The sequence below is a fragment of the Strongylocentrotus purpuratus genome, unplaced genomic scaffold (assembly GCF_000002235.5).
Source record: "Strongylocentrotus purpuratus isolate Spur 01 unplaced genomic scaffold, Spur_5.0 spur5_scaffold_4, whole genome shotgun sequence".
NCBI classification, from domain to species: domain Eukaryota; kingdom Metazoa; phylum Echinodermata; class Echinoidea; order Camarodonta; family Strongylocentrotidae; genus Strongylocentrotus; species Strongylocentrotus purpuratus.
The window spans coordinates 13,287,983-13,308,319 of record NW_022145610.1 but is presented as its reverse complement, the minus strand read 5'-3'; the positions used below and the strand labels follow the sequence as shown (position 1 = coordinate 13,308,319).

The 20,337-nt window shown below is 36.9% G+C and overlaps 2 protein-coding genes across 3 annotated transcripts; one reads left to right on the top strand and one right to left on the bottom strand.

The window, feature by feature from the left end:
* Window positions 1-1,151: 1,151 nt before the first annotated feature.
* LOC100887900 (centrocin 1-like) lies at window positions 1,152-7,344 on the bottom strand. 2 transcript variants are annotated; one of them, XM_003731311.3, is made up of 5 exons: window positions 7,259-7,344; window positions 3,877-4,019; window positions 3,286-3,501; window positions 2,245-2,350; window positions 1,152-1,621 (listed from the first exon to the last, which is right to left on the bottom strand). In XM_003731311.3, the coding sequence occupies exons 2-4, from the start codon at window positions 3,968-3,970 to the stop codon at window positions 2,250-2,252; spliced, it is 411 nt and encodes a 136-aa protein (XP_003731359.2). In that variant the 5' UTR covers window positions 3,971-4,019; window positions 7,259-7,344; the 3' UTR covers window positions 1,152-1,621; window positions 2,245-2,249. The 2 variants fall into 2 exon arrangements, with proteins under 2 accessions (XP_003731359.2, XP_011674539.2); XM_011676237.2 differs by having other exon boundaries at window positions 3,877-4,014; window positions 7,259-7,334.
* Window positions 7,345-11,981: 4,637 nt separating this feature from the next.
* LOC592017 lies at window positions 11,982-19,957 on the top strand. The gene is made up of 6 exons (XM_030998128.1): window positions 11,982-12,195; window positions 12,818-12,919; window positions 15,357-15,515; window positions 16,076-16,245; window positions 18,665-18,830; window positions 19,598-19,957. The coding sequence occupies exons 2-6, from the start codon at window positions 12,829-12,831 to the stop codon at window positions 19,822-19,824; spliced, it is 813 nt and encodes a 270-aa protein (XP_030853988.1). The 5' UTR covers window positions 11,982-12,195; window positions 12,818-12,828; the 3' UTR covers window positions 19,825-19,957.
* Window positions 19,958-20,337: the final 380 nt, after the last annotated feature.

The window sequence follows — 20,337 nt, the reverse complement described above, 5'->3', positions numbered from 1 at the left end:
TTTTCTCAGTGTTGTAGCCCAAACCAAGTTTTTTCAATAGCAATATTTTTAAGCCGTCGTCAGAAGGCGTCAAATGTGGGGTAGCTATGCTACTGCTGTTGAATGTTGAGGTCCCATAGTCATTGACAACTAATTTGTACACCTTGCACTTTAGATATTTTTAACATCTCTATACTAGTCTTCGGTAGTTTAAACGTCGCACATTGATTAAAGAACAATCATTTACGACCGTGCCACTGTGTTTTGTTTATACATGTAGTGCATAGTTATTTACCACAGGCAAGCACTAACTTTTTGCACTGTACGGTGTTAAACCTTTAATATTTAGTGCTTGTGTGTGGTCCGTGAGAGAAAATCATTCAATTTCTGATTTTTGTTTCTGATTTCATATTATCTACTTTACATACATAATATATAGGGCACATTTTAAAATAAAAAAATCTTGTCCCGAAATTTGAAAATTTTCCGATCGATATTTCGTCCCGTTGAGGGGGGGGGGGGGGGGGGGGGGGGTAAGGTCACCTTTCTTTGGTCACCCGTTGATTTTTATTTTTATTTTTGTATTATAATTTTGTTTAAATTAAAAACAAAAATTGAGGGGGGGGGGTCCGCCAAAACACACAAACAAAACAAGTTGAGGGGGGTTCGACACCCACCCCCCCCCCCTTCCCCCGCGTACGCACCTGACTGTCCTTAAGCCTTATGTTTAAAGTAAGATAACCCGACCTCTCTGCTCTCCTCACTCTTCTCTCCATCTCAAATGCTCCTCAACTGCATATTTCTTGCATCACCTTGGTCACCCCGTCTCTCTCTCTCTCTCTCTCTCTTTCATTCTTTCCCTTTCTGCCTCAGTTGTCTCTACTGATATCACTCATCTTTCTCTTTTTGTCCGCTTTCATTGCCTTCCTTCCCCTCTCTCTCTCTCTCTCTCTCTCTCTCTCTCACTTTCTCTTCATTTCACTCTCCTCTCCCTGCTCTCCTGTACGTGCTTCCCCCTCTATCTTCTTTCCCTCTTCATTATTCTATTTAACCTTCACTTTATTTTAATTTTGCCTCTCAAACTTTTTCTCATCAAATGCCAACAGTATTTTATCAATCATACACTACTAGCTTTATAGCATATAACAAAATATCCAAAACAAACACGCTAGTTATGGTATGCAAGTTCATGTGATTTTATTATCAGCATTATTACCAATACTATTTGTTATTCCACTTATACCATGCTTACAATGTCTTGTTGTTGGTACATTTCTTTAGGAGAAAAAAAAAGAGCAAAACGGAGAGAACATCTTTAATTTGAAGCTTTTGATGAAAAGATGTAGTATTATGCTAAATTGTAAGTTTGGTGTAGTTTTAAACCTTGGAAAGGAGTATAATGAATGGATGCATGGAAGTAAAGGCAAAATATGTATAAATAATGAAAACCACTCACCATCATTTTATTTTAGAGGATTAACAAGGTTTAAGGATTTTAACAATACAGGAGTGATAAAGAAGATTCTAATTATAAGGAAGTTGCAAATACACGATGGAAGTTGACAATTTCTTGCTTTTATTTTATTGTGTCTTAAGGAAGAATCGACATCAAGCGTCCCGGATGTTGTGTCACGATCCCTTCCTATGTGAGAAATAAAGGAAGACAATGTATTTTGTTTAAAACATAATGAGGTAATTGTGGAGAAAAGGGAGTCAGAGAAAGACGGGAGAGGGGGGAGAAAGGGAGACAGAGAAAGTGGGAGAGAGAGAGAGAGAGAGAGATAGAAAGAGAGAGGGAGAGAGAGAAAGAGAGAGAGAGTGAGGGAGAGGGAGACAGAGAAAAAACGGGAAAGGGAGAGGGAAGGAGCGGAGAGAAAGGTAGAGGGGGCACAGAGAAAGAAGCATAGACCTAAGTTTGATCTTGTTCACAATCTCGTATAGGCCTACAATATTATATTCTCAAACATTGCTTACTTGAGATTTGACAGGTATTTAAATTGTTAAAGCAAAATACATGTAAAAGATTCATAAGTGGTGGATTGTTTACTCGGCTTCATTTATAGTTTTGATCCCCCCCCCCCTCCTTGCCACCACCCCTCCCTCCCGTATATTAAAAACAAAAATTTATTAAAATTGATTGAGTCTAATTTGAAATTTTGATGATTATTAAGCAGCTCTGTATATGTAAACTGTGAGTGGAAAATCATTGGTTGAACATCTGCACTACAATTCTCTTGTTTCATGTTTTTGTACAAAAATACGTACTGAGTCTAATGAAAAAGGGCATGTGCACCAGCGCAGATCGATTTAAGATCCTCTTCGCTGATATCCTCTTCTTTCATCTCCGGGATCGCAGACAGAATTTGAGCACCTAAGATGAACGTAAAATTTGAAATTATGATTAAACTAGGAGAAGGGACTGGTGAGAACACTCGATGGAGATGCGAAGGTTGCGAGATCAATACCCGACATGGCACATATTGGCCCGAAATCACAAAGGAGGTTTGTCGACAAACCTAGGTTTTATGTACGTCATGATTTTGACGCGTTTTTTCAACAAACCTGGTTTGTAAAAACGCGTCGGAACGCGTCATATTATTATGACGCACATAAACCTAGGTTTGTCGACAAACCTCCTTTGTGAATTCGGGCCAACATGTGTCCCTATTAAAGCAAGGCATTTTATTTTCATTGTTTCTCCCCACCCAGGATTAAAATGGTAGGCCTTCTCGGTATGATGCGATCTTTAATTTGGCTGGATTAGGCAGGGCTCAACACTAACAGACGCCGGGACACAATATGGGCGTCCATTATAAGACTGTGCCCCTGGATTAGCACATGTGCGCTTTAAATTGTGCCTGTCAGGAATATTTGTAATACGTTGTAATATGTACTCACAAGGGAGTGGAACATGTACACTATCACGTGCAGAGTAGCAATGGAATCCAGGGAACGGGATAATACTGTCGTAATCACAATGTAAAGCATGCAGAACATAATATTAAACACTATGTATGTGCCTGGCAATAAGTATCATTAACAACGAATTTTCCTGTCTTATCTCTTTTCAAAGAGTCCAGTGCTTCAAACTATTGGATATGTTACATTATAATATTTATACACATCATCAAATTTGGTCCAAATTTTTGAATTATTTTTAGTAATAATAATGATGATGAAATAATGATAGTATTATCCATTTACGAAATATTAGTATTAATTATCATTATCACCATCATCATCATTATTATTATCATTATTATTATCATTATTTGTTTTCATTATTATATTTCTATGGCTACTTACGAGCTTCTTCTGGAGAGTAACCAATCCCTCTGCATAATTTCTGAACTCTGAGAATGTTACGATGGACTCTACGACTTGTCCTAGCCAGCGAGTAACCGCGTTCGGCTATCTTACGAACTACATGACCTCCAACGTTGAGGGCTCGGTTCTTCCATCCCTGCAAGGCTACCACGTCATCAGGAGATGCAGCCTCCTCCGAGAGCATCATATTCAGCACTGGTTGCCATAGAAACGAGATGTAATGAAAACAAAGATAAAACACAGGGGGGAGCTTTCAAATATATATTGATGTACATACGCGCGACCAAAACAAGTTTTGGTTGGTTAAGGCAAAAGACGCATTTAGGGTGTCAAATTAATAGGCAAAAAATGAGAGGGAAACTAGGAAAGTTTGTTGAGTTTCTAAAACGCATTTAGAGTACCCTTGCCTGGAAAACACATTATATTCTTACTGCCCCCCTCCCCCCGAGTAAAATAGGATAGTACGACAATATTATGTGTTAACAAAATGTCTTAATTTCAGAGCTTTTCTGACAATAGCTTAGGGATTTCCTGACAAACTTCTGAAAGGGGGCTGACTTATATACTTACAAGTGTTCAATGCATATTGCTCTTCAAAATCCTTGGCGCACACCATACTGGTTGCCACAATAGCACAGAGAACAACAGCTAGTTTCATCATCATCTTGACTAGTTTAGCTTGGGAAGCAGCCGGCAATATGTGAACGGCTATTCTGTTTGGTTTTTAAAAAGAAGAACAAAAGATACGAGAATTGGGAGTTATTCCCAATGTTCTGGTTGCGTATTTCTGTGTTAAATTCCTTGAAATTTTTTGTCCTTATTATACTGCTAGAATATAGAAAGAATTGAATAGAATAGCATTTTTCTATTTTCAAACTCTGAAACACCGTCGGTTGGAATTTTTCCCCCAAAAGTGTAAAACGCTTAAGAAATCGCGTTTTGTACGGTGAAAATGCAAATTTAATTTACAATTAAAAAAAATCCTGTCCGGTTAGGACTCTCTCTATTGGAAATACAGAAAAACAGAATATGTGCCAATCTACAGATTTTTCAAAAATTGACACGAATATTAAACTTAAGAAAGTTGTCAACAAATCATTGTAATTCTATTCATATCCCAACACGTTATTCTGATAATTCGCTTTCACGTGCTATCACATGAAAGTATTTCCTTTCTATTTTGTATGTTCCATAATGCAAATTTACTCAAGCCTACAAAATCAACAAATACAATAAATCAATCAATTTCACCGCATGGTCGCTTTTCCTCCGTCGCTTGGTTAACTCATAGACTAATACATTCAAATCAATTCAAATTCAAAGTTTATTCAACACTCTTCATGAAAACATTTAAAACATACAAATACAGAATGAAATGATAAAAAACAAGATAGTGATAACAAATAACAATGGTGATTTAAGAGAGCAATTGGGATAGGCAGAAAGGAGGGGTTCCTTATATGAAAGCCTACCCCAAAGACACATACATACAGGAAAAAAAAGAAACATGAACAACAGAACAGAACAAAACAAAAAACATACTAAAGCATATTGTCATGTACAAATAGAGTACAAAAAAGTGTCAAACTTGCCATGCTATCAATACTGATTATTATACTTATTTAACAGAAATTGTTTATATTTAATTTTAAAAAGATTGAGGGTTTTGCATTTTTTATTTCCTGAGGTATACTATTCCATATTAATAGTCCTTTAAAAAATAGCGAAATTTTCATAAATGTCGTTCTAATCTTGGGGAGGTGATACTTTAGGGCATTTCTAGTATTAAAATTATGCACATCACAATTCAAGTTAAAACATGTTGATACAAAAGTAGGCAAATTACTATTAAAACATGAAAACATAAAAACTGCAATACAAAAATTATGCATATCGTAACATTTAAAATTCCAAGTTTACAAAATAAAGGATTACAGTGAGCATAATATTGGGAATGAGTAATAATGCGTATTGCTTTCTTTTGAAGCTTAAGTAACCTTAACATATCAATTTTATTAACATTTCCCCATGCAACTATACAGTAATTAAAATATGGTGTTATTAAAGTATGATACAATATTTTCAGAATATTTAAGGGATAAAAATCAACTTTATATAAAATACCATTTTTTTTTTGCTATTTTATTACACACCAAATTTATATTCTCATGCCACTTCATTTTATGATAAATTACAATACCTAAAAACTTCAGATTATTTACAGGTTCAAATTTATGATCATTTACTCGTTAATGAATGTTGTTAAAATCAATATTTTTATTTGTAAAAACCATATACTTAGTTTTATCATAATTTAAAGCCAATTTATTATATAAAAAACAATTAGAAAGTTCCAAAATGTCTTGCTTAAAAACATTTTGTAAAACCTGGACATTAGAATGAGACCTAAAAACACTTGTGTCATCCGCAAATAAAATAAACTTCCATTTATCAGAAATACTGCACATGTCATTAACTTAAATAATAAATAAAAGAGGTCCAAGGATGGATCCTTGAGGCACTCCACATCTTAGTTTTTCGGTATTAGACTTATCTTTATTTGTACAAATTGGGTTCTATTTTCTAAATAACTTTCAAACCATGTTAAAGTTACTCCACGAATACCATAATAATATAATTTTTTCAATAAAATAGTGTGGTCTAATGTGTCGAATGCTTTACTTAAGTCTAAAAAAAGGCCCATTAAAATATGATTATTTTCAAAAGTTTTTAAAACATTATAAATAAAATGCATAATTGCATTAGATGTAGAGTGCCCAAGTATGAGGCCATATTGGCATTCGGTGATAATATTGCACTTATTTAAAAACATAAAAAGTCGATTATAAACAGCTCTTTCTAAAATCTTTGAGAAAACAGGGAGTATAGATATAGGTCGATAATTTAAAACATTTTCTTTAATACCATTCTTAAAAACAGGAATAACCTTTGCAAATTTTAATTGATCTGGTACTATACTTGTAGATAAAGAAATATTAAATATCGCACTTAAAGGGCATGATAAAATATGAACAACTTTTTCAATAATTTAACACTTACATCATCATGACCACAACTTTTATTATTTTTTTATTTACTTACAATAGTGATTATTTCTGTAGGGGTAATAGAATTTTAAAAAAAGCTGTACTTGGATTAAAATCAATATTACTATAAATGTCATCATTACAAAAATCATTATCGATGTTGTTGTCTAAATTATCAGTTAAGCTAGGTCCTATATTGATAAAGCTTTGGGTTATAACAATTGCCGGATTAAATACATCAAAATCATTTTCACTACATTGCTATATAGTTTCTGAATGATATGAATGAGAACTAAGCTTGTTAGTATTCTAAGCTCATAAGTTAAAACAGGGAGGGGGAGGGCGCAAGTTTATTATTTGCCCAGGGTGCCATACAAAAATAAATTCCTACTTACGCCGCTGACTTAAGAGATAGATAGATGGGTGATGCTAACAGTGTATACGATTGCAAAGACCTTCGTAAAATCAAACTGAAAAACTATCTTTCAATAGAATTGTCCAACATTAAAATGTGCGAACTTAAATAACGATGCATTAGGTAACCGTAATCCGGTCTTGATTGACTCATCCACAGGACCACATCACCTCTACATGATTGATATCTTCATACACTGATACACGATTGTAGTCCAAAGACTAATACTGTCATGATTATGATGTATAATGGGAAACATAACAAATCAAGCGTAAAGATTAAACATCTAAGATATGAATAAAAAAGTAAATAACCTATAAGGCAGATTGTAGAATATATGCATCGTATTAGTGAATGATAAAGAAACGAGTCATATGCTATTTGAACAAAATAAGATTTAGAAATGGGCCAAAATACATATTATCGAAAAATCGGTTTGAAACAAAAGTTCTGTAATTATAGTCTGCAAAGTAGAAAACGAAATGCTTACCAATCTGGTGAGAAGGTTCTGAAGGCAGCTTGTTGCGGGTGAGATCAGCTCCTGAATTGATGACTCGAACCGATTATGGCTTCCCTTTTATGGAATTATTCCTCACCACTTTCCTCATCTGCCCCTCTTTGATCATTCTCGTTCGAGTGTAATGATTGATAGGACCGATGAGGTTGGCCAGATGTTTTGATAACTGATAACTTTGTTTTGAATTTAGAGACTTTGTATTCGAAGAAAAAGAAATAGATATATACGGGCGGATCAATTTTGTTCCGTAAAGTAGAATTAATCAATCTATCTCGTTTTTCAAACTATACTTCTTAATGAGGCTTTAGTACACGTACACACGAACTCAGAAGTCACCAAAATCGGTTACATGTCTTTTTTCCCCAAAAGATTCAAATTTCCGCAGGTGAATATTTGCGAAGGTCAGTTAGTCCAAAAGTTTATCAATCTGAAGGATTTTTATTCCAAATGATTGTTATTCAAAAGGTTTGTAATTCCAAAAATTGAAAGGGGTTCATGATTCTGAAGGATTTAACGAACCTTTAGAAATGTGAGCTATTTATAATAGTGTTAAGCGTTATAAAATTCCGTATCATAATTATGCGAGGGAGCGTAGCGACCGGGGGAGTATCTTAACAAAATAGAGTTGGAGGCAGAGGTGCGAGGGAGAGGTGCGAGGTCACCAACAAAAAAGGGGCACTTTCTGGGGAAGGGGCTCCTAGCTACAAAGGGAAATCTCAAAGCGAAGATATACAATTTTTTAGACATTGGTATATACATTGTGATAACATTATCAGGGATTATTTCAATATTTGTTTCTGTTTATACATGATATAAGATATTGCTTAAGCATCATACATTGCAGTTGGATGTGATGGTCTGAAAAAATCTAAAGATTTGTGAGATCGCAGTGCGAAAAATTACATCTTATGAAGAGGAAAAAACCCAATCCTGATGGGGTCATAAGCACATTCTCATAACGGAAGACTGAAAAGGGTTTTGATAACGGCCCCGTTTATAAAATCAATAAATGCGAGCTTTCGGGTATATTGCTCCTATTCACTTGAAATTAGGGGCACTGGGGACACTCTGCCACGCAGTGGCGGATCCAGGGGGGGGGGGCGGCCCCCCTTGGGAAAAACACGTTAATTTCACCTTTTTTTGGAGATGCCCCCCCCCCTGGCGTTCAAAAGGGGGATGCTATCTTTCAAATTTCCGAGGGCCTCCAAAAAATGAGTGCTCACTACCCCCCCCCCCTCCCTGAGCGAATTCTCGGCCGGCTCAATTTTAAAATTTTCGCCGCAAAATATTTTTTCACGAAGCGGGCCCCCTCCCCTTTCGCCGGCTGGATCCGCGCCACAGTGATGGAGCATTAATGTACAGAGACCCTCCCCAGAAAACATTGGATGCTTTGCATTTATCCAAAAGTTCAAAAATATATTTTTGCTTAAAGAAAGAAAGACAAAACAACACATTTTTTTAAAAAGGATATTCAGTCAATCGAGAAACGATTCAATGGAAATTATTCATTCATGGTCTATTTTGAGAAATGATTTTGATATGAAATATACGAAAATTAGAACAAAATGACGCGCGAAGCCAAAGTTAAATTGGCTGGTAAACAACAATCGACATTTCCCTAACAAAGCTAGTAAATGCACCGTGAAGAAGTCTGGTATTTTCTTTGTAAAATACATTAATTTTGTAATTTTAACCACTGACCGATTTCGTTTTCCTTTTAATGTATTAGGTGCAGAGAAGCTAATAAATCGTCAGTGTGACGACCGTTAAATTACGAATGTCACAGATTTATTGTGTAAAAGAACAATCAACATCGTCATTGAGAAAATCGTTTCACCACAATGTACAACAATTTTTCAATAGGCCTAATTCATTTTATTTTACCCCGATCCTCAACATAAAAAAATCCTCGACCTACGACCATGCATTATGGCTCAAGGCATGGGCACACAGAAGATTTTTTCAATGAATAATTGAAAATTTATTGCATTTTCTTTGTGTTTTTTAATTTGTGGGAACTGCCACCTACCCTGAAGCCCCCGCTGCGTACAGTCATGGTTCAATAGCAAAGCAATGGCCTCGTAACTGTGAGGCCCCAGGGTCAAAACCGTGTCGATATGCCATCTTAGTGCCTTTTAATGGGGCATTATTCCTCATTACTGTCATTTATGACTTAAGCGCGTAGGTCACCTAGTTGATAAGCATAGTAGCATACACATGCCTTAACAGTCACGCAAAACAAACACTGGCAAATTATTATTCAATAAAATCTGAGAATGTATACTTTTATCTAGATCAGTTAGAATAAATCATTATCAAAATAATTCCATAAATTGGGGTAAAAAAAAAATATTCCAACTATATGAGCGACAGTGTATTTGGCAATAATCATACCAAGGGTGAATTTATGTCTTGATCGAAAATCTTCTTAAAGGGAATACACAGTTTTGGTATTGTGGTAATAAATTTTGTTCAAACGAACATATTGGAAGTATATGCAATCCTACAATATTCAGAGATCGTTGTCGCGGTTGAAATCGGGTCTAAAATGATGAAATTGTAAATCATAAACTCTTTATGTTGTATAGCTCCCTCTCAAGGTCAAGATATCAGTTTAGCAATGAAACAATGTTTCTTGAATAAAATCGAGCAATTGGCTATTTCCGTTTGTAAATTATATATCACATCTACATATTCTGAGATTTGTATTGTCGTAGCTACCATTGTTTAGCCGTAGTAATCTAAATATGTCAGAAATGAAAAGCTTAATTACTACAAGTTCCAAACTCCTTTGGCAAGAAAGGTGGAACAAAACCAACTCGTATTTGAAAACATATCAAAAAGATGTTAATAAACCATATATATGTTCATTAGAGAGACAACATTCAACAATAATTCATCGACTCCGCTTTGGAGTCCTTGGACTTAACCAGGATCTCCTCAGATTGGGAATTCATGCTACTGGTTTCTGTAATAGATGCCCCAGTGAAATAGAGACTGTAAAACATTTTTTAGTACATTGCCCTAACTATATTATAGAAAGGGCTATGTTTCTAACAGAAATTAACGAATCCCAACCTGAAAAAATTATGGAATACTTAAAAAAGAGTGAGTCCAGTATACAAAAAGCTATTGTACGGTTCTTTCTCAGAACGAAACGGTTCCCTATCAGGAAGTAATACCTCCCTTGATGAACAGTAAAATATAATACAATATTATAAATATGCTAAATTACACTCAGTACATTAAAAATATAATAACATAATGTAATAAGAAAATAAAATAAGAACAGTAAAACATAATACAATATTATAAATATGTTAAATTACACTCAGTACATTAAAAATATAATAACATAATGTAATAAGAAAATAAAATAAGAATAGTAAAACATTATACAATATTATAATATGCTAAATTACACTCAGTACATTAAAAATATAATAACAATCATAATTAATGTAATAAGAAAATAAAATAAGAACAGTAAAACATAATACGATATTATAAATATGTTAACTTACACTCAGTACATTAAAAATATAATAACATAATGTATTAAGAAAATAAAATAAGAAAAAGTAACAACAATAATAAAAGGTATGATAAGATTACTGAATATAGAAGCTTGTGTAGGTGCTATCTTATATACATATTTATGTATGGTGTGTATGTGATATAACAAATAATCTGCACGTACTGTTAAGAAACACTAACAAAGCCCATGAATGTTTTGCTTACGATATTATTTTACGATACTATCTTAAAAGATAGATAAATATAAAACGAAATAAATATATATATATTTTTTTTTAATCCAAAATTGAGAGATATAACACGTGCCGTAAAGTAATTTGGCGACAATAGTCAAATCACTGACTAATCGCCAATAACTCAAAACACAACAACAACAACAACACAACAACGTAGGCGCTATTTGAAATTTATCACAATTTACCGGGAGCACCGGTAAATTTTGATATTCAACTTTTCTCGAAAACAGAAGTGTTTTAGGGGATATATTTTCTAGTGCTTTTAAAACATCCACATGGGCATCCAAATATATCACAATTGTAAAGAATCACTATCCAGCCAATTTTTAAAATTTCCCAAAACTTTGTATTACCTTTGAAGGAAATTATATGTTTTTGAAGAAAAAGATTTGTATGAAAAAATAAAAGAAAAAATTATCATGGTTATAAATGGAGAGACACAGAGAAAGGGGTTTCAGAGAGAGAGAGAGAGAGAGAGAGAGATGGGGGAGAGATAGAGAGAGACACTATGAATATGACGGACAAAGAAAGCGGACAAACTATACAGTTCCTCATTCTACCCTCAACAATTGCTGTGGTAGACAAAGGAACATCCCTTCACTGCTATTATTTAAAAATGTGTAGAACAGGTGAATATGTATGTGACACCTGTTCTATACATTTTTACATAATAGCAGTGAAGGGATTTTCCTTTGTCTACCACAGCAATTGTTGAGGGTAGAATGAGGAACTGTATATTTTGTCCGCTTTCTTTGTCCGTCATGTTCATAGTGAGAACAAACTAACAACTGGGAGAATAAAGGATGAACAGAAAAACCCCAAATACCAACCATTACCAGGTGCTGTTGGGTGCGACCTTGCCTGACCTGGAAACAATGAGATCTTCATCTTATCCGGTTTCTTTCCTGTTTTGAATATGAAAACATCTGTGGGTATGAAGGTGACGGAACATGGCTACGTCACAAACGAGTATGTTGTCTCGTGATGTTGTTTTTCAGCAGTGTTTTGGTTCCTGTATAAAACCACCCGTGTCCTTATCTTGCAGTCAAAGTTGTCGATAAGGGCAGACAAGAACTTCATACACTGAGCAGCAAAAAGGGTGGCTATTTGCAGGACTGTCTACTCTCTACAAATACAGTAAGTTACGTTTTGTTGACGCAGTGATGCCACTTCATTTTCAACAACTGTTCTAAATTGTATGATCATGGTGTTTGACGCGGAGTACAAAATGACTCTCTAATTTTGCACACTTTCAAGAATATTTAACTTAATACGTACGTGTCCCCGTTTTACTAAAGACAAGTACAAAATGGGCCCTGTATAACAACTGTAGGTCTAACCCTATTTTGGCTCATCGAGTACACATTCTCAAAGAGTGCCTCATTATTTTTTTCACAAAAAGTGTACATTTCGTGGAAAACAAACCGCTGAACTACGTAATTTCATGAGAAATAGCATTTTAATCATGATAGAGTGTTTTTCTTCCTCGCAACCTTTAAAAACAGGATTATTACTGGCAGCAGACCGACAAAGTACCCGAATAGCCTTCTATTTGACAGTGAGGTGCCTGAATATATATTACATTAGCCTGTATGTAGGTTTTTAAATTTACCTTCATCATATGCGTTATTTCAAATTATCATGCGTACGCAAATGTTACCACTGGGAGTGGCGATGTCTTACGTTGTATTTTCGAAAAATCTTTGCCGTCGTGTTTGAGAACTTTTTTCAATAGGGCCTATCTATTTTCTTCACACAGAATCACCAATAATGTTGGCAGTTTGTCTCCTCACTTTCGTCGCTGCTTTAACTACCGCAGCCCCGGCACCCGAGCCTCCTAATGGAATTCGTCAATGTGCACGTGAGTCTTTCACGAATTACCTTAATTCACTTGTTATATATATATATATATATTTGTATTTTATAGTTGTCTATGTATGCATTTACTTATTTATTTTTGTATTCATTTATTTATCTAGATGTGTAGTTATTCATGAATTCATTCAATTGTTTATATATATATATTCATTTATCTATCTATCAATCTTATATCTAAACCATTTATTTTTTTGAGTGATGTGTTTGCAACCCGGAAACCAATACTTATAATACGAGAAGCGCTGCCAACATTCGTCTCCCTAAACGTAGAACCCGAAGATTTCAATTTGACATTCGATACTCTGGGCCAAAATTTTGGAACACCTTACCATCTATTCTACACAAATCGCTCTCCTTGCAGACTTTTCCCCGTAAAGGCCCGGTCACACAGCCCTTTACGGGCGTATCGCGGCCGAATCACGGCCAAAAATTTCTGCCCGTGAAGCAGACGCTGTTGGACGCTTTGAGGTCGCGATAAAGACGCGATACAGCCGTACTTTACCCGTCGTTACACGCGGTAAGAAATTCACACGCGGTTAGCCGCGCGAAAAAGTTTTGGGCTGCCCAAAAATTTAGACCGCGGGTAATCGCGGGCGGTACACGTGGTGCACACGCGGTAAAGACGCGGTACAGACGCGGTACAGACGCGGAACGAACGTGCTAGGACGTGCTACGGCCGCGGTTAAGACGTGGTTACACGCGGAATTGGACGCGAAATTTTAGCGGGTAATCGCGGGTGGAGCACGGTCATATCACGTTTGTTCCGCGTCTGTACCGCGTTGTTATCACGTGCATTAGCGTGTGTACCGCGTGTAAGCGTGGTAGGCCGCGGTACCGCCGCGCTTCACCCGCGATAAGGACGCGGAACAGTCGCCGGCGTCTGTTCCGCGGGCATACCACGGGTAAACCGCGGGTAAGCCAATTTTGCACATTTTTCCACCACGGGCAACCGCGGGCAAAATAAAATCGCGAAATTTTACCCGCGATACAGACGCGAAAGGCTGTGTGACCGGGCCTTTAAGGCCCGGTCACACAGCCCTCCACGGGCGTATCGCGGCCGAATCACGGCCAAAAATTTCTGCCCGTGAAGCAGACGCTGTTGGACGCTTTGAGGTCGCGATAAAGACGCGATACAGCCGTACTTTACCCGTCGTTACACGCGGTAAGAAATTCACACGCGGTTGGCCGCGCGAAAAAGTTTTGGGCTGCCCAAAAATTTAGACCGCGGGTAATCGCGGGCGGTACACGTGGTACACACGCGGTAAAGACGCGGTACAGACGCGGAACGAACGTGCTAGGACGTGCTACGGCCGCGGTTAAGACGTGGTTACACGCGGAATTGGACGCGAAATTTTAGCGGGTAATCGCGGGTGGAGCACGGTCATAGCACGTTTGTTCCGCGTCTGTACCGCGTTGTTATCACGTGCATTAGCGTGTGTACCGCGTGTAAGCGTGGTAGGCCGCGGTACCGCCGCGCTTCACCCGCGATAAGGACGCGGAACAGTCGCCGGCGTCTGTTCCGCGGGCATACCACGGGTAAACCGCGGGTAAGCCAATTTTGCACATTTTCCACCACGGGCAACCGCGGGCAAAAAAAAATCGCGAAATTTTACCCGCGATACAGACGCGAAAGGCTGTGTGACCGGGCCTTTAAGGCAAAAATGTATTTAATTGCTCGATATTGATACCCTCCCTTGTTTTTATGTGTAAAATGACCTCTTGTGGAATTCAATGACATGTTTGTATTTTGATCACTTACGTAAATGCCTTAGCTGTTGCTATTACCATATGCATATTCCCAGGAGGCCAGGACGATGCTGTCGGATAAAGCTGTTGTCTGTTTGATGATTTTGCTTGTTTTTAATGATATGTATCCGCTGTCTATTTTAAAATTGTAGTACTTCGTTATTTTTATGATGTAATCACAGACACATGCACAACCAAATTGAGGTAACTTTCTCTTTATAAGTGAACATACCTTCCTATAATTAATTATCTCCTCATTTTTTTTTCTTCTCTCTGTTCCATTTACTATTTTTGTTCTTTCCTATCAACTTTCTGCTATATAAAATGTAATTTTCATAGTAATATCCATAATGTTCTCTCGGTAACTGTGTTAATTTATAATGGGCGTTCCCAACTAAAGCTATGCTTTCCGGGATTTCGCCTCCTTCCGTATCTAAATTATTTACTGTATACTCTATGTTGAAATAATTGTTACATATATCATGTATATATACATTGTTTTTTATATTGTACTATTGAGAAGGAAATAAATATTAATAAATGCAAAATACAATACAATACTTAATTATTTAGTCATTATTTATCTATTTATCCATTTATATCCATCGATGCAATTGTTTGACTCTACTAACATTTCCATCCCTCTTGTTTGCCCCCCCCCCCCCCCCCTCCAGGCTCAGAGTGCCCCGTCTATACGGATTTGGAAGATTATGGTCTGGATATGTGGAAGAGACGGATCGAACCAGGAGTTTGGGTGCGTAAGGTTGCTCCAACCTGCAACCGAACTACTGCGATAGGTCTAGTCTACATGGACATGCATAACTACTTTAGGGGTAAGATTCGAGAATCAGAAAAAAAAGCATAGAACACTTATTACGGAATTACCCAATTTATCAGAGGGCTTATCCAACATTTCATTCTAGATGATAACGTTACCTTGAATAAGGTAAGCTTTTACGGGGGATTTTATGGAAGTGAATCAATTCAATCCAATTGTATTATCTTATACGCCAAATACATCACGCTTTCTTTCCAATGTAGATCTAGCTTATCATTGATCAATTATTATTTCGAACAGAAACAAACAAGAAACATGGACTCCCCTCCCCCTAACAAATTGGCATGAATATCATTTTAAATCACTCCTTTGACATGGGGAGAAAGGTGAAGATGACAGATTAGATTTCAATCTTCCACATCCTAAAATGAAACTTCAATTTGCCTTTCTTTTGGGCAGAGAAGTATTCCGTATATATTAAAGTTTTTATAAATTGTTTAAAACCAAGGAAGGAGGGGTGTAATGTCTTTGAAACTTGCTAACCTAAATCTTGAATTAGGCCTACTTCGTCTTTTTCTACTTTTCGTCTTTCTTTACGTCGAATTGTTTTACTAGACAACGGGATTAATCGGACAACACCGCTGATGATGGAAATCTCGGAAAACAAGGCCGAGCCATCTTTCTGTCCTGACAAATCAAAATTCTTCCCTTGCTGTGACAAAACCTACGCACTTCTCTTCTACATTCCTGCAGTTTCGCAGGCAACCGCCCCACCCCCATCGAAGGTAAGAAACTTAAAGCCACATAGACAACATAGTACTAGTAGTCAGTGTCCGTGTGTATTGAATCCTAATTCGCTGACACCAGATTTGGTTGACTTACCTAATGATGTGATCAAGCATATTATAGGCACCAGAATATACTTTAGTTTGCCAATTCATATCTCGACGTTGAAGGGAGCTTTTTTTAAATGATACATCCTCATGGCGGTAGGTTCAGGGTATAGCGCTTTACACAGGAGCTGACGGCCTTGGAAGGGAAGTCCACCTTTAATAGTGGCTGAGAAAAGCTTTAATTGGGTAAAAATCCGAGTGGTGTCTACCCCCCCCCCCCCCCCATGAGACCCCACTCCTATAATAATCATCGAAGGCGTAGTATCAGGTTTCTGGCATCCTTACTCCCTTAGTCTTTCTGTAGACAAGGCTATCATTTACATCGGCAGTTTTGAGGATCGAAGGAATCGTTAAATCATCCTTTCTCATTATTTTCTCGTGAAAAGCAGTGACCCCCAAATGTTAATTAAATCATTTTAATAATATAATAATAATAATATATTACATATATTAAGTGTTTAAAACAATGTTTCTACGCGCTTACAAAAATACAAAGTAATTAATGTTAACAAACAAGTTACAACAATATTATACATGATACATTTACATAATTATAACAACGATTTCCAACGAAAATCTACATAACGCTTTATAAATTAACAAAAGAAATATGATTACATTACATATTGAACAGATAAGTCTTAAGTTTACTTTTGAAAGTTTCTGACGTTCGGGACTCGCGTATTCCATGGGGAAGTTTGTTTCAAAGTTGGGGGCACAAACAGAAAAAAATAGGATCGCCATAGCCGGTGTGGGTGAGAGTGCCTGGGGCTAGATGAAGATGTGCTGTAGACGATGATCGAAGACGCATAGATGAAGTATGAGTTTTAGGAGTGATGAGTTCCGAGAGATATGAGAGAGCAAGTTTGTGAAAGGCCTTGTATATCAGCAGGAGAATCTTGAATTTGACACGCTGTTGGAGGGGGAGCCGGTGTAGAGAACGAATGATCGGCATGATGTGTTCATATTTTCTTGTAGGTGTGATGAGGCGTGTTGCTTTGTTCTGCATGAATATGTTGAAGAAGGGCTAAATGAGAGCTAGGGAGATTGATTAATAGTCCGTTGCAGAAACCAAGGTGGGAAGTTACAAAGGAATTAAGAAGACGACGAATGGAAATTTGATCTAGGATTTTTCGCAGTTATCCAACTTTGTGGATCCCGAAATCTGCGATACGACATACGTTGCGTATATCCTGTTTCACATTCAGCACGTTGTCCACTGTGACTCCCAGATCCTTGGCAGATTTGGAAAGAGAGATTGATGTCCCATCCATGTCAACATCAGATAGCTCACTGGAATCGCAAAACATGGAAGTTATATGGATAACTTCTGTTTTTGTGCCGTTGAACACAAGATTGTTGCCGCAGGACCAGCTTTTCATGTCACTGATGCACCTGTTGAGCTTGGAAATGCCACTGGAAGCATCATTTTGCTTGAGCACTATGTACAGTTGCGTTTCCGTCGGCATACATCATATGCATGACGCCATCATGAGCATGGATGACCTCACAGGGCAGACTCGTGTACAGCTAGCAAAAAGAGGGGGAGTGGGAATGCTTTAGAAGGAACTCTGTTGACAACAATAACCTGATTACGGTCCTCCAGGTAAGAAACAAGCCACTGCAGTACTTTTTCATCAAATCCATAATCATGACGCAAACGGCACATCAATTTGGCATGGTCGATCATTCCAAAAGCAGCAGAGAAATCAAGCAAAACCAAAACAGCCTCTAGCCCTTTATCGACCGCCAGTAGCAGATCAAATTGTAGACTTTGATGAAGGCAGTCTCTGTTAAATGGAACTGTTTGTATGCTGAACAGGTAATTCGTCTCCAGGTATGCACGAAGTTGAGCTGTGACAATCCTCTCAAGGACATTTGAAATGAACATCAAATTGGAGATTGGCCTGTAATGCCTGAATTCGTCTGGATCCAGAATGCTTCTTCTTCAAAAGTGGAAACACATGGGATTTATTGTATAGTGCAGGTACTATTCCGCAAGACAAGGACAGATTCATAAGTTGAGTTATAAATGGCAGGGGGTCATCTAAACACTCTTTCATCAACCAGGTAGGCACGGGTCTATAGTTGATATGATTTTGAATAAGGCCGAAACAATGGGGGCATGTTTCGACCATCCCATTTCCCCCAACCCTTAAACAAATCCTAAACTTCAGTTTGAAAACATAATAGTCAGCGGGAAATGTATTAAATCCATTGAACTCTTTGAAAGATTGAAGTACAAAATGACTTGGTGTAAAGACATTTTCTTCAGTAGGATTAATCGATATTGTGGATTTAATTTGTTTAGGAATCTGGGGTGGAGCTAGTGCACATGGAAGATCCCCGGGAGTTCTACGGCATCACCTTCGGTGGGCGACCGGTCACTCACAATGTGACAGCGAAATACAAGCAGCTTTCTGAATTCCTAGACGATAAGGGCATTCCATTCGAGGACGACGCTTTCCTTGTTGCAAGTGAGTAATGTAGTACCTCTGGCACGTAGGAAAACGTTTGCGGCAACCATCCTCTCAGGGCAGCATACAACAATGATATTATTATTGTTCATCACTGTTGATGATGAGGACGATGATGATAAAATATTCTTTTGTTTGCATTATTTTCATTATTATTTTATTATTATAATTATTATAATTATTATTACTATTATTATAATTATTATTACCATTATTATAATTATTATTACCATTATTATAATTATTATAACCATTAGTATAATTACTATTACCCTCATTATAATTATTTTTACCATTATTATAATTATTATTACCATTATTATAATTATTATTACCATTATTATAATTATTATTACCATTATTATTGCATCATTCGTATTTATTATTATCAATATTTCATTATTATCATTTTTATTATTATTGCTATTAGATCATTATCCTTATTTCATTATTATTATCATTGTTAATATTAATATTGTCTTCATCTTCATCATCATCATTACATTATAACGGTCTCGTGGTACAGTTGCTTAATCACTTGAATCTCAATCCAAACTCAGTGTGCCGGCACTAACGTCATTTGACCGACATAGATCTACGTTTTCAACTCTCCAAACCGGTGTAAATGCATGGTTACCTGGCAATCGCCGGGGTAATATTAGACAAATTGAAGGGCCCTCAGGGGGAACAGCGCGTGAAGCTGATGATGTTTCCCTAGGTCAAGAAACTTATAACAAATGTATTTATTTATTGTATGTTTGTTACAGTGTATGACTCATCACGGCGGCCTCTGCCTCATCGTAATGAAATCCTGATTCCTATCAAGAAACCAGGCGGAAGTCATGATGGTAATGATGGCTTCGACTACGAGAACGACGGACAACAGAACGAACGACAAGAGAGCCAAGCCAATTCGGCAGTTCAGTGGTCTCCTATTACCATAATGAAGTTATTTTTGTTATACCCTGTAATTATGTTCTTTCAGAAATGGTAATAAATTCATTCACTCGTTCGTGGTCATTCCGAAACACAATTTTTTTCATGCGGGGGGGGGGGGCATAATTCCGAAAACGTTGTAGGGTTCATAGTTGTTGCGTTATTCCAAAGGTTCGGTTTCCTGGAGGATCATTAATTATACACTATGAACATGACAGACAATGAAAGCGGACAAAATATACAGTTCCTCAGGTAGACAAAGGGACATCCCTTCACTGCTATTATCTAAAAATGTGTAGAACAGGTGTCACATGCATATTCACCTGTTCTACACATTTTTACATAATAGCAGTGAAGGGATGTTCCTTTGTCTACCTGAGGAACTGTATATTTTGTCCGCTTTCATTGTCTGTCATGTTCATAGTGATAGTTCCGAAAGTGAAATAGGGTTCATTATTCCAAATATCCATATTTCCATTCATGAAATAGGGTTTGTTTTTCCGAATGTTTGTAATTCCGAAAAATGATAATTTGTTTTGTTTCAAAGCATACATTTATATGAGATGATATC